Source organism: Mizuhopecten yessoensis, unplaced genomic scaffold (assembly GCF_002113885.1).
Source record: "Mizuhopecten yessoensis strain PY_sf001 unplaced genomic scaffold, ASM211388v2 scaffold3101, whole genome shotgun sequence".
In the NCBI taxonomy this organism is placed as follows: Eukaryota; Metazoa; Mollusca; class Bivalvia; order Pectinida; family Pectinidae; genus Mizuhopecten; species Mizuhopecten yessoensis.
Genome location: NW_018404876.1, coordinates 155,177 through 170,199, shown reverse-complemented (window position 1 = coordinate 170,199; position 15,023 = coordinate 155,177). Strand labels below are relative to the sequence as shown.

Here is a 15,023-nt window from a genome sequence, read left to right as displayed (position 1 = left end):
GAATGTGTCACTGTTTTAAGGGTTATATATGATGCGATATAAAGTGTCACTGCTTTAATGGTTATATCTGATGTGATATAAAGTTTCACTGCTTTATTTTTAATATATAATGTTATAGAATGTGACACTGTTTTAATAGTTATATAGAATGTTATAGAATGTGTCACTGTTTTAAGGATTATGTATGATGTGATATAAAGTGTCACTGTTTTAAGGGTTATATATGATGTGATATAAAGTGTCACTGTTTTAATGGTTATATATTATGTGATATAAAGTGTCACTGTTTTAATGGTTATATATAATGTTATAGAGTGTGTCACTGTTTTAATGGTTATATATGATGTGATATAAAGTGTCACTGTTTTAATTGTAGTATACAATTTTACAGAATGTATCATTGTTATTACGATCACATAAAAATCATGTACTGGTAAAGATATTTTCCTTCGATACATAGGTCTATAATATATGATAAACATATACAACGCTTTGCTATAGCCATTCTTCTCTACTGTTTTGTATTATTTATGACTAGTACATGTACCTGTGATTACTGTGATACATAATCTTATAGAATATTTCATTTCATTAATAATAATTTCTCTTTTTTTTTTTACCGTGGTATAGTTCTTTGTTAAATTTAACAAAACATAATATTGTTACAAACCAAAAACAAAAAGAACTATCACAAATAAATATTTTCCAGTTTAAACTGTTCGGGTCTTTCTGTCATACTATCTAAATTATGACGGAAGTTTCTGAATGGTTTCCGGTATGGTAAAAGGTTTTTTAAAAATCGTCCTGAACCGAAAGATTGTACAGATCGAGGTTATGGAAAAACCGGGAACATTTTTTTTGGAAGTAGACTCATACTTTATTCATGTAAAGAAATATCATGATTCTGGCACTACTTACAACCCATCAAGATTGTGAAGAGCATCAAACACAATGATAATGCCCCATATCTGGGATTGTTCGCGCTTTATTGAGCTTTTTTCATTTATTACAGTAAGAAAGGCATTATATTACATATTTGAATTCTTTTTCGAATATATAGTTAATGACTTTATATAGATCATCGTATTATATATATTTAAGAAAAATTCAGTAAGCGGTCTATGCACAAAAGTGCGGTTTTCGGTATAAGCCTATAATCCCAAAATAATCATGGCTATTCATTATAATTGAATTTAAACAGACAGTTCTAGTTCAAAGTTAATAACTATTTATTCATTTCTGATAAAAGAAAAGAATTTTGCACAAAACGCAACATTGCGCTGTAATTTTATCGCCGACCAACTTCATCGAATGAGAAGTTAGAATTACAAATACCAAACATTGTGGTATGCGACCTCATCGCTTTTTGTGTTGTCTTTTTTAAGGTTATTTAGGGTTGGGCTAGATAATAAATTGTTCTATCGACGTTAAAACCGTAAACGAAGTGCACTCTTTACATAAGCCGCGTAGAGAGCTATTTATATAAAGAGTGCACTTCGGTTTTCGGTCTATACATCGACATAACTATTTATTGTCTTGTCCAATCCTTCACGATATAACATGAAAAAAGTATGGGCAAGGTGGATAAGTAGTCATAGGTTTGTTTAGGTAAGCGGATTTCACAGAAACTGAAACATTCTGTATCGTTTGTAATGGCATGTGACACAGAAGGAAATATTTCATCGATGAAAACAAGGCAATTATATATTTGTCTGATTGGTTACATGTTTTCTCGATGACCAACTCATTTTATTATAATATACCATGTAATCGTTATAAGTGGTACATGACGTCATTGGTCAGGTCATACAAAGACGGAAGGTAAAAGTTCATTTCCAAGTGTTTGTGTGAGTGATATGTACATATATATACAGTATTACGGATATGAATCACAAAGGATGGCTTTCCCCCAAAGTCCAGGGACATTAGGTCATGCTCACCGGTCAAGTGGGGACATCACAATGCTGAGGTCACTCATCAGGTTGCTGCTGTCCTGATTTAAAGAGGTCACTGGGTTCAATAGTGATAGCTCTTATGCTGCATCCCATCCTCGATATCCAGGGGTAACGCTCACTTTCGCTCTCTACACCCCTGGAATATGTCATAGCAAAATTGAAGGCACGCGGCCAGCTATTTGATTGGTGTCAGGTAAAAAACACACCTGACCAATCACTATAGGCTGATACTTGTCCTTTGAAGATTACAAAGGAGCAATGCCCGACTTCAAAGCCTGTCAATTTTTACCGTTTTCCAGGGGTGTAGAGGGCGAAAGTGAGCTAACCCCTGGATATCGAGGATGGCTACATCCCTGGTCCATCTCTTTATATAGTGAGCGCGCGTACCACTAAACCCACAACAGTGTGATCCGTTAGGTAGACACTTTTCCCAATATTTTGTAATGTGTCTTAAAAATTCTCTGTTAGAGGTAAAACACTATAATAACAATGCATGCATGGCGAATCCTTGTCTGTATCATGAACCTTAGTTTCCCGAAAGCCTTCCTTGATATGCTGGTGACAATTCCTTTAACTAAATACAGGGAATAGTTGGTTAAATATCGCCGGGTCCAATGCATTGCCAACGTAATGATGATGTAATGAAATAAAGGAACCCCTAAATATAAATAAAATTCCATTTGAAGTGCAATGTATAATTACTATAACCAGGTAGAGGTGTATATACATATATGACAATGACGATCTTGTTGCCTTGAGTTTCACTTAAAAACCCTATCACAACTTCATCTGTATGAAGGAAGGTGTGTTTCCATTGATTTTGTGGTAAAATGCTAAATCAAAATTACTTCCTCAAGTGTATGTATCTGTACGTGAGCTAAGACACGACCTTCCACTCGCGTTATCCGCGTTAATGAGAGCGAGGATTCTAGGTAAAGCGGGGTTAGAGGTTTAAGAGGGGGAGGAGTACCGTACACACGTGTACCAAACGTCACATCCGGGCATTAAGTCGCACTGAGAAGAGAAACTAGTATATATATATAAATCTTCTGTGACCCACATATAGCGTCCTGTCGGGAGCATTGTACTTTATCATTACCGACTGTCAAAAGTTTGACAAAAATTACAACATGACCGATAATGTTTTGGTACAATTGAGAAGAAATGTATCGGCTACATCTTGGGGATTCAGCATCCAGGGCGGACAGGAGCACGGTACGTGTGTGTTCATCCAAAAGGTACGTATTACCTGTGTGCATACAACGTGCCATATCATTGAAGTGCTAACTAAAATGCTGAAAGTGACAGTGACGTTACGACAACAAATTACTTTCATGTCAGTAAAAGTGTATCGCATGGTTACATTTGAACATTTTACGACACTTGAAGTAAACATAAAAATAATACTCTCATTTGATTGTATGTGGTGTATACACAAATGTTTCTGATTTCAAATTCATAATATTTTCTGAAGTCATTTTAGTTTATATATTTTAACACGTAAAATATGTGAACCCCTTTTACCGGTGCTGATATCAAAGCAAAGGTCTATCAAGATTGCCTCAAACCCAGGTTTTGCAAAGTCACTGACTATATGAATGTAAAGGATTGTAGATAAAGTACACATTTTGTAGGAAGTAAAGCTATTAAGAAAACTAGGACATATCTTACAAAAAACGGTACACGCTGGAACAAAACGCATTGTTTGTGAACTAAAAACAAACTGTTAACAAACTACGAGGTTGAAAGCGATCCCCTTTCGTTCGTGTAAACCCAGGTCATGTGTTACAGGTTAATATCTGGGGGTAAATATAGAAAACCTTTCAGTAGTATAGCGAAGATTAAAATCGCTTTAATTTAAACTTTAACAAGCGTACCCATTATCGAGGAAAGTTATTAAAGCAGGAGGGTAACGTGTGATATTTTTACTGATATTTCGGCTCCTTTTTATAACACGAACATGTGTGCTCGGTTCTCATTGACCGACTCAGTCTGTCTGCAGTTTTCTAAACAGCGTTAGCATATTCCACCACACTAAAAAAAAACGATGTTTTCCCTGAGGCTACCCATCAACATGTGTCCTTGTCTCTACCATCTTCTTCATAACAGTGGCCCAATACGGGGCTGGTTAGTTTCCAAATCTTCTTCTAGTTTGAAATTCCACTATTCTAATTCATCGATATAAACATTTCTAGCGCTAGAGATTATGGATGAAAATTAATTTAGCAGAATTGTTTTATTAAAATCAATTTCTTATTTTGAATTTGGTGCCCCGTAGGGAGCCTCCGTATGGGATAACACTTAACTTACAGCAGCTATATCCTATCAGATTCCCTGGTGCCAAATTTGGCGGAGGGTGACCAAGGGGGAATAGAAAGTTAAGTGGAGAATAGAGCTGGCGTTCAGTCATTAGGGCCGTGTATAGGTATTTACATTATCTCTGATAAGTAGCAAAGTAAAGTGAGTGTAGTAGTTGAACCACTTTGAAGTGACCACGGTGATCAGTATTGCGGCTATCCCTGTACTCCCCCTGTAGCTCTGTATATAATAATGCCTACCTAGTTCTGACATGTGGGAGGGTGTGTACATACACTTCACAATGTACCTATAGATCTATACCTTCGGGGTAACGTTTTTATCTTAAAGGAGCTTCACAGTCCGGGGACACTGTCCCCTTTTAACGTTTACAAATGTGAACGTTTATGCTATCATGTGTCCCTAACATTCCATCTGACAGCACAGGTATGCAGCTTCAATTTCAGAGTTGATTACAGCGACTTTCAGATGTTTGTACAAATATATAGTAGATAAATACTAAAGTAAATATACACATTTACTTATCACAGTAAATATCATTGAAGTCACTACTGTTAAACCTCGGCCGATTTCAACTATCTCTTCCATATCCTTACTTTTATCCCCTCTATGGCTATCGCAGTACCTACGACAAAGGACATTAAATATCTGACGATTAGATGCACATCCATTTGTATAGGCTATTTAACCATGTACTTAGACATGGCCATTGTCCTTTGGATAAGATGACCACGTAGCTGAATGTCTCTGATAGCCCATGGTATGTGTTTCGCTAACCATCTTGACCCCTGGAGCCTTTCTTGACCTCTGGAGCTCATCCTGACCCGAGAGATCGCTCTGGGGCGTTTGGAATTCAAAATATATTTACAACCTCGATAGGGTATGAAAGTGAATATGGGACTTAAAACATCAGACAAGTGTACCCCCTGAAAAAGTTTTCGTGTCAGTCTTGATTAAACTTTTACACGTGTTCAAATTACATTGTATGTGCCTGAAATGTGCTCTGGAATGTCGTAGTTTAATTGACGGAAAGACATTATGTCTAGAGACGTTTAGAAATTCTGATGACATATTACATATGTATACATGCAAATTAGTACACAGCAAACAACCAACAAAGAAAGTCATTTCGATTTATTTTGATGTTTTCTTTTTTTTAAATAAAAAAGCTATTAAAATGTGCTGATGGAAAAACGGTGTAATAAATCATGTATAATTAACATAAAGTGACAGTACTTGGGGCTATACTGACATACATAAGAATAACGGGATGACCTGTGTATACAAAACGGCAATCCTAAATAAAGGCTCACCGAGTTTCTATTACACCCGCGCTCTACTCCATACCAAACAGACGACGTCAAATTTCAAAAGGAGTAAGCAAGTTATATGTTTGATAATGACGAGCAAAAAATAGGAGAATAGGAGCGGAGGACAAAGCTTAAGCTGGTGGTGTATGATTAAAATTGTTACTCAAGTCTGGTAAGTTGTTTTTAAAAACAGACGTGACATACATATGTATAGAAATAAATTAACTAGTTTATATATATTTGATGATGAGCAATGGGGCAATTGTTACGAGACTGCTGGAAATGAACAATGGGGCAATTGATACAAGATGGTTGGTAATGAACAATGGGGCAATTGATACAAGAGCGTTTTAAAGTAGCAATGGGGCAATTGATACTAGAGCGTTGGTAATGAACAATTGGGCAATTGATACAAGAGCGTTGGTAATGAACAATGGGGCAATTGATACAAGAGCGTGTGAAATGAACAATGGGTCAATTGATACAAGAGCGTTGGTAATGAAAAATGGGGCAATTGATACAAGAGCGTTGATAATGAACAATGGGGCAATTGATACAAGAGCGTTGATAATGAACAATGGGGCAATTGATACAAGAGCGTTGATAATGAACAATGGTGCAATTGATACAAGAGCGTTGGTAATGAACAATGGGGTAATTGACACAAAAACGTTTTAAAGTAGCAATGGGGCAATTGATACAAGAGCGTTGTTAATGAACAATGGGGCAATTGATACAAGAGCGTTGGTAATAAACAATGGGGCAATTGATACAAGAGCGTTGGTAATGAATAATGGGGTAATTGATACAAGAGCGTTGGTAATGAACAATGGGGCAATTGCCCCATTGTTCATTCCCAACGCTCTAGTATCAATTGCCCCATTGTACATTATCAACGCTCTTGTATCAATTACCCCATTAATGGGGTAATTGATACAAGAGCGTTGTTAATGAACAATGGGGCAATTCATACAAGAGCGTTGGTAATGAATAATGGGGCAATTGATACAAGATCGTTTTAAAGTAGCAATGGGGAAATTGATACAAGAGCGTTTTAAAGCAGCAATGGGGCAATTGATACAAGAGCGTTGGTAATGAACAATGGGGCAGTTGATACAAGAACGTTGGTCAGGAGTAATCGAGCAATTGATACAAGAGCGTTGGTAATGAACATTGGGGCAATTGATACGAAAACGTTTGAAAGATGCCATGGTGCAACTGATACAAGGGCATTTTAAAGGAGCAATGGAGAAATTGATACAAGACCGTTGGTAAGGTGAAATGGGGCAATTTATGAAGGAGCGTTTGTAGGGATAAATGGGGCAATTGATATAAAAGCGTTGGTAATAAGCAATGGGGCAATCGATACGAAACGAAATATCGATACATAATCAATCGTGAAACGGACTCGATAAAGAGTAAAGGGACATTTGCAAGAAACAGTGCAGTATTATAACGGCTTATTCCAGAACATTTAAGTGCAAATTTACCACAGAGCAATCCAAAAGCGTAGGTTAGTAAGGAACTGCGGTTAGATTGAGTCGGAGTCCTGGCAGCTGAGCAGCTGATGGTTGATAGACGTTTCGGGAAAGAGTGGGGAGTATGTTAACTAAGAAATCGAGAAACAACGGGATGAGATAGCAACGGAATGGCACCACCGCGTATAGATATCGGACTTGACAAAACCAGGCTATCTCTGTAGTGTCGCCATAAATTAACTACAACACCCATGTTTCCTCGGCCATCGGTTCTAATCAGCTGGTACTCTCATTAGCACCAGATCGCATCTCCCGCGCCACCGGAAGTTGTGTGGGCTTATCTCCAACACGAAGAGAGCGTTGTTCCGGTCTAGTTATTGACAGGCCGCTTGATCGTGTTTACTCGTCAGATATTGACAATTATAGGAATTCGTATAGAATTACATGTAGAGAACAAATGTGAATTTGGCATCAAATATATGTATTTTTAATGTCGATTTACAAAAATATAAGAGAGTGTTAACGATTGCATTCTTCGATACCCTCTAGTAAAACTGAAACCTAAACGCATACGTAGTTTTTAATGTCATGTAGAACAAACACAATACACAGTGTACCAATAGAGGTTCCATCTTTCGCCTGCAATAAATTAGTGTTATTATTTCATATTACGATGTAAACAAGTGTAGACATGCATAATAGGTATCACGTGATCAACGTACACCAGCAAAGCATTGAATTCGACGTTTACACAATGCATCAATCAAATCTCGTGCATACGCACCTCACTTAAGATTACACCAGACTGTGTGTGAGTACACTGTCCGTTAATAATCGGCTAGATTTACTTCATCAAAGTGTCTACAGCTCACCTTGATAGTACACTGATGTAACGTTAAGAAGAAATATAATGTATTATATATCAATATACATGAAATGTTGGTTTTGTACAGATACTTCTTTTGAGTAAAGAGGAGGCTGGCTTTGAAACGGTCGTTTTCTTGTGCGTTGGTCGTATTTTTTATGTTCACAAAACGCATTTTCTTAATTTTATTACATAATGTCTGAAATTATTACGCAATAGCTGATAATCTCTACTCAATTTCTGATGATCACTACACAAAATCTGATTATCACTACACAATATTTGATGATACTACACAATTCATGATGATCACTACATAATATCTGATGATCACTACACAATTCCTGATGATCACTACACAATTCCTGATGATCACTACACAATATCTGATGATCACTACACAATTCCTGATGATCACTACACAATTTCTGATGATACTACACAATTCCTGATGATCACTACACAATATCTGATGATACTACATAATATCGGATGATACTACACAATTCCTGATGATCACTACACAATATCGGATGATACTACACAATATCTGATGATACTCCACAATTCCTGATGATCACTACACGATATCTGATGATACTACACAATTCCTGATGAGCGAGGAGTAACCAGGAAGTCTGGCACTTCATCCGTAAATAATTTGTATATAGACAAGGTGTCGACATACAATGCTAGTAAAAGTTTATACAGCAATGTCTTAAAAGAAACTACTAATTCGAATTTCTCCGATAATAATTTTACGGCGAGATATTCTTACGGAGGCGTAAAAACCGTATCGGCTGGCATCTCAATGTTACAGAGGTCGTTGGTTCATCTCCGCCGGTATGGCATAGTGCCGAGTACGCCGGTAGGAGTAAACTTCTGATTTCTAACTTTAAAATTGCAGTCAGTGCCAGACAGAAGAGCTTAGGCCACGATAATTAGCTGTGTGTAACGTGTCTGTTTACCTTAATAACATGTACCTACATCGGGAAAATGTTGCTGTTTTCTTAATCTCAAAACGAACAATGTACATTGTAATAGACCAGCCGTATTTACGCACGTTATATAGAGAACGCGGCTGTTGATGAGGACAAACCAAACGTACATAGCCGCGTAGCCAAAACTTAATTGTTCCAGAAGAATTTTCCAGAAAACGTAAATATTTCTCTGCAATAAGCATTAAAGTCGGTATTTATGATGAATGACACAACCCCTCCAAGTCCTAGCTTGGTGCAATCATCTCGTGTAAAGTGTATTGTACATGGGCATAAGACACAAGGCGTTAAAAGCGTGCTGGTAGGATTGAGAAACTTCCAATAGAATGTCTTCATGGTAAACACAAGGTCAATTCAATGTCATTTCAAACTCCAACGTATCTGCCTATTGTATAAGTCACTGTATGGGAAACAAACCCTTCACAGCAAGATTATGCAAATCCAAAAATTGCCCATTTTCATTTTTTGATGGCTTATCCATGAGGATTTTAAGTGACGAGGAGAACAATTAAATTTACTGTAGCATATACTGAAGCATATACAAATCTTATTTAGACAAAAAACTAAAACTAGATGTTACTTAAAAACAAATTTAAACAAAGTAATATACCTAGGTACAGTATACTTAAAATCTAATTTAAACAACATAATATACGTAGGTATTCTATGAACAACAATCTGCAAACAAACTTGTTTCGTGAAAACAAATCTGTTGTTTACAGTTACTGTATCAAAACTAAATCTCCCCAATATATTGTAGATACCACTCTGAATAGAAGCTGCTATAGGGTCCGATAAATGCTATAAATGATTTCCCGACAAATGTCAGTTTTGACACTCGTTTTCCATTAAAACCGGGCTGTGGTGCAGAGGTATTCTGAACGAAAGGCCAATATCCCGGGTTAAACTATAACGGCTCAATTTGAAGAGATAAATACATGTGTTTATAAAAGTCTGATGGTCTTGTGGTTATGACATGGTGGTATTTGAGAACCTTGTTTACCCATTTCGCCCAGAAATATGGTGGTTTATATGACGAAAAAGCGCCAAAGCTAAATAACAAAATAACGCCAAAAAGAGGGAGAAAAAATGTCCTTTTATTTCTACGCTTTGGCGTTATTTTCACTTCGGTTTGGCGTTATTTCGCTTTGGCAGGTTTTCGTCTTTTTGCTATTTCGTTTTTTCGCTTGGCGTTATTTCGCGGGCGACAAAGCGAAAAGACGAAATGTCATATTAAAGCCACCGTACAGAAAGGCGGGTTGTGCTGTATTTTTGTGTACATTTGAAGAGAACAACACAGCGTCTCTGTGATCCTAAAAATCGAATCGACCAAAGCAGACTTGGTTTACTGAAATATTTTTATTAATCTTCTACCATGCAAGAGTGGAGTGGGAGGTGAAGACGAAAAATAGTTTCAACTTTGTTTAACTAATGTTAAGATATTTTTTTACAGGAGGTGTCTTGTAGAAATATAAGCTTACGTCGCGCCCACATTGGATTCGCCACCGATCAAAAGCCTACCCGATAGATTCGTGTCGTCATGTGTCAATGTATATATATAACGCTAGTGTGACATATACACACAACATGTACGTGCTTTACTTTAATGCGCATGTCGGTTCATATTTATATTCTCCGCACTACAATACGACCTTTATATATACTTATAACGGAGGGACCTGCCGCGCAAACGCTACATGCAAAACAGCGTTATGTAAAGCAGCATGCAGTGTGATAGGGTTCCACAGTGGCAGAGCTGTGTATCGTTACTTGATATATCTCTCTGTCTATATTTTGGCCTGGTGTGTTGCCTGTGTCACAATGATACACAACAAACCCGAACCGAAAGTTTTATCCGCCATGGCTTAAACATCATCTTGTGTGCATGTCGGGTGCAAGGTCAAGGCGACTGCGAAGAAACGTACACTGTTCGCTGTTGCGCATTTCCTTGACTATCTGTAACATACGGCATTAAGAGTAGAATTAATACTTCACATATGTGTTCACAAATAATATATTTTACACGGTGAATAGAGTGAAGCCGTGATCTATAACAATTTATTTTACATACATACTGGGTTTTTTCGGTCATGCAGCCATAGATCTTTACCGACACGCCCTGGCTATACACCCCATTAGGGAGGAAGTCCCATCTCTCTGTGCTGTATCTCCAACGATGAAGAGTTCCAATTTGTTCGTTATTTACTAGAATCGTTTTTACTTTCAATGTTACGCTATATCAAAGATAGAAGTAATATAGAAATCCATGGTGTCATTTAAACGTGTTAGGTAATTATCAAACCCCTTGATGAGCATTGGCCTCTGTTTATAAACATTTTTAATGTAACGCCTTCATATTTTGACATTGCTAATGAAGAACAAGTCAATGCAGACAAGTCTATAGTGCGACTTTGGGTTGACGACGTAAAATACTCAGGAAAGTTGAAACGCAAACTCGCTCAAGAGGTAACGTTTTTGTGAAGTTCATAACAATATGATAGGGAATGGAATATGCAAAACAAAGCGTCAACAAACGGCTGAACATGTCTTTCACTACTGAAAGTCGAAACTAGGACTCATGTACAGGGTGTGAACACATGTTTAGTCTGTAGGGAGATGACTCCAAACTTCTGTTTATAGTAACGGTTTCCTTGTTTTGATTCCAGAAGGTCGAAACTAGTAGAGGTAATGTTGGGATGTAGATGCCAAAATTTGCATTGACAGTAACGGTGGCGTTGTTTGCTTACCCCAAAAGGCCGACACGTGAAGCCGGACAATATGGGTATGGCGTTTGTGAATTACACATAGATAATTCCATGACAAACGGATTTAAGAAATGTAGTCTGTAGAGAAATGACGTCATCGGGGACATACTTTGCTCGTTATGTCAACCACACTAGCATTTCCCTCTGTGCATCTTAAGTTCATGAATTTCCATAAAATAAGAAACGTTCGTGCAAATGGAGCAGGGCATTACTATCGCATTCCCCAATAAGCTACATGCTATCAGAGCGTCAAATACTGATGTGTGCTATATTAAAACACGGGTCGTAACCTGCACGTTTCAGTGGATGAAAACCATGTATTTAATATGTCAGTGTGGGCGTGATTATAGACCTTTTTAGTTCCTAAAAATTAAAGCTTCGAGCTTGCATTTGATCCTAAGCACCGGTTACCATGTAGATTATCTAAGCTACGATCAAGTATGTATGATAGTTTGACTCATTTAAAACAGATATTTGGATAACAGGTTAAAATTAGACTGCTTGGCGAACACCAGTGGAATGAGTTATCGTGATCAGACAAATATACCTGACTAAAAATCTCATGTGTTCAACCCAGTTCACTACAAAATAACGGCCATGTCCTATTTACATAAGAAACAGGTGGTTTAAATGATTATTGACTGGACGGTTTGAAGGGGCAATTGACGGGACAGTTGAAGGGTGGTTAATGGTTTTAAGGGGTAATGGACGGATGTTTATAGATGGTTTAAGGGGTAATTGACGGATAATTTTAGATGGTTTAGAATGTTAACTTATTGGATGGTTTGAAGGGGTAATGGACGCATGGTTTCAAGGGGTAACGGACTGGGTGGTTTTAAGGAATAGCTATCGCGAGCTAACTTAACGATTAATACTTTAAAGAGACATTTCTCTTAATTTATGGATACATTTCATAAACTAATTGAGATAGCTCTGTTAATTTACTAGATATCTGATATATCTTTATCAATTGAGGAGCTATCTTATTAACAATAGAGATATACATATGCATGTAACACTTAGTCGTTAGTATTTGATCTCCATCAAAGTATCCGATGATCACAATTGCCGGATTGACAGGAGACCGGATTACAGAGGTTTAACGGGTACTGTAGATATGCCTCATTTCCAGAGAAGTGCATGCGATCCCTTAGTTATAGTAGCAGCATTTGTTAAAGTATATTAAGTATTTCACTTCCCATTTACAGGTAAAGCCAAAGGGCATAGCTGACCGGAGTGGACTGAGGGCGGGGGACGGTCTGGAACAGATTGGACACACACCCACACAGTATTTACGTCACGACCAAGCCAAGATGGAGATCATCCGAGCAGGGAACGAATTAGATTTATATGTGAGAAGGTGAGAAATATGTACATAGTGTGGAAATCCGCCGGTCTGGACGGAGTACTCAATAGTTAGACGTATTGATGAGAACGTGAGAATTACATATACTGTGAAAATCCATTGGTCTGAATATGTATATGAAAAAGTGCCCATTACATCAACTGTACTGAAATCTCGTTAGTCCAAATAGCATTGTGATAATTACATGCGACAAACTGAGCATTAAATTATATATTTACCGTTTGCAAAACATCGATCATATAGATAAAGCAGTCAAGAAAGTATGAGAAAGTGAGTATCACACACATGTAATACAGTATCTACAAGAACTGTGGGACCACGAAAGTCCGAACATTGTGGTATTTGAAGAGGTTATTATTAACCTAATTGTACACTACCACCTGACAAATATTATACCCCAGTCTGTGTATAAAGACAACCATACGTTATTTATACAGGTACTACGATGATTAGTATGAACACAAAAATGTACGATACACAAAGCAATGGTGTAAGTAGGAGGATATAATCAACTGCAGCTTGGTATTACTTATCACAATGTCGGTGTCGTAGTCAGAGTACTTCTATATAATTCCTGTCACAACTCCAATATCATCTCAAAAAGAACAACACAATCACAAATATCTATCAACTTATAATATCAAAGATTACACTTATAATTTGTTGTATTTTGTGCAACTGTGAAATTACAAAAAAAGTATTATGCAGATAGGACCTTGTGTGGAAGGTGGTATTGAAAGAGATAGGACCTAACGTAGGAGATGGTATTGTAGGAGATAGGGTCTGGTGTAGGAAGTGGTATTGTAGGAGATAGGACCTAACGTAGGAGATGGTATTGTAGGAGATAGGGTCTGGTGTAGGAAGTGGTATTGAAGGAGATATGGAATTACGTAGGAGGTGTTATTGAAGATAGGGACTGGCGTGGGAGGTGGTATAGAAGGAGATAGGACCTCACGTGGGAGATGGTATTGAAGGAGATATGGACTAACGTGGGAGGTGGTATTGTAGGAGATAGGGTCTGGTGTAGGAAGTGGTATTGAAGGAGATATGGAATGACGTAAGAGGTGTTATTGGAGATAGGGACTGGCGTGGGAGGTGGTGTAGAAGGAGATAGGACCTCACATGGGAGATGGTATTGAAGGAGATATGGACTAACGTGGGAGGTGGTATTGAAAGAGATAGGACCTGACGTGGGAGGTGTTATTGAAGGAGGTGTGACCTAACGTAAACGTGGGAGGTGGTATTGTATGAGATAGGATCTAACGTTAGAGGTGGAATTGAAGGAGATAGGGTCTGGTGTAGGGAGTGGTATTGAAGGAGATATGGAATAACGCAGGAGGTATTATTGAAGAAGATAGGGACTGGCGTGGGAGGTGGTATTAATGGAGATAGAACCTGATGTGGGAGGTGGTATTGAAGGAGATAGGACCTGACGTGGGAGGTGGTATTGTAGGAGATAGGACCTAACGTAGGAGGTGGTATTGAAAGAGATATGACCTGACATGGAAGGTGGTATTGAAGGAGATAGGGTCTGGTGTAGGAAGTGGTATTGAAGGGAATAACGCAGGAGGTATTATTGAAGAAGTTAGGGACTGGCGTGGGAGGTGGTATAGAAGGAGATAGGACCTCACGTGGGAGCTGGTATTGTAGGAGATAGGGTCTGGTGTAGGAAGTGGTATTGAATGAGATAGGGTCTGGTGTAGGAAGTGGTATTGAAGGAGATAGGGCCTAACGTGGGAGGTGGTATTGGAGGAGATAGTGACTGACGTAGGAGGTGTTATTGAAGGAGATAGAACATGACGTGGGAGGTGGTATTGAAAGAAATACAACTTGCTGTAGGGTTGGTATTGTAGGAGATAGGACCTGGGGTTGGAGGTTTAATTGTAGGAGATAGGACCTGGGGTTGGAGGTTTTATTGTAGGAGATAGGACCTGGGGTTGGAGGTTTTATTGTAGGAGATAGGACCTGGG

The 15,023-nt window shown here is 38.0% G+C and overlaps 1 protein-coding gene across 1 annotated transcript in view; it reads left to right on the top strand.

The window, feature by feature from the left end:
* The first annotated feature begins 2,934 nt into the window (after nucleotides 1-2,934).
* LOC110446995 (whirlin-like) overlaps nucleotides 2,935-15,023 on the top strand; it is an 18,074-nt gene continuing 5,985 nt past the window's right edge. Inside the window, exons 1-2 of the mRNA XM_021492365.1 lie at nucleotides 2,935-3,193; nucleotides 12,896-13,047. Coding sequence (XP_021348040.1) covers nucleotides 3,086-3,193; nucleotides 12,896-13,047 — 260 coding nt within the window. The 5' untranslated portion in view covers nucleotides 2,935-3,085. The remainder of the gene's footprint in view (nucleotides 3,194-12,895; nucleotides 13,048-15,023) is intronic.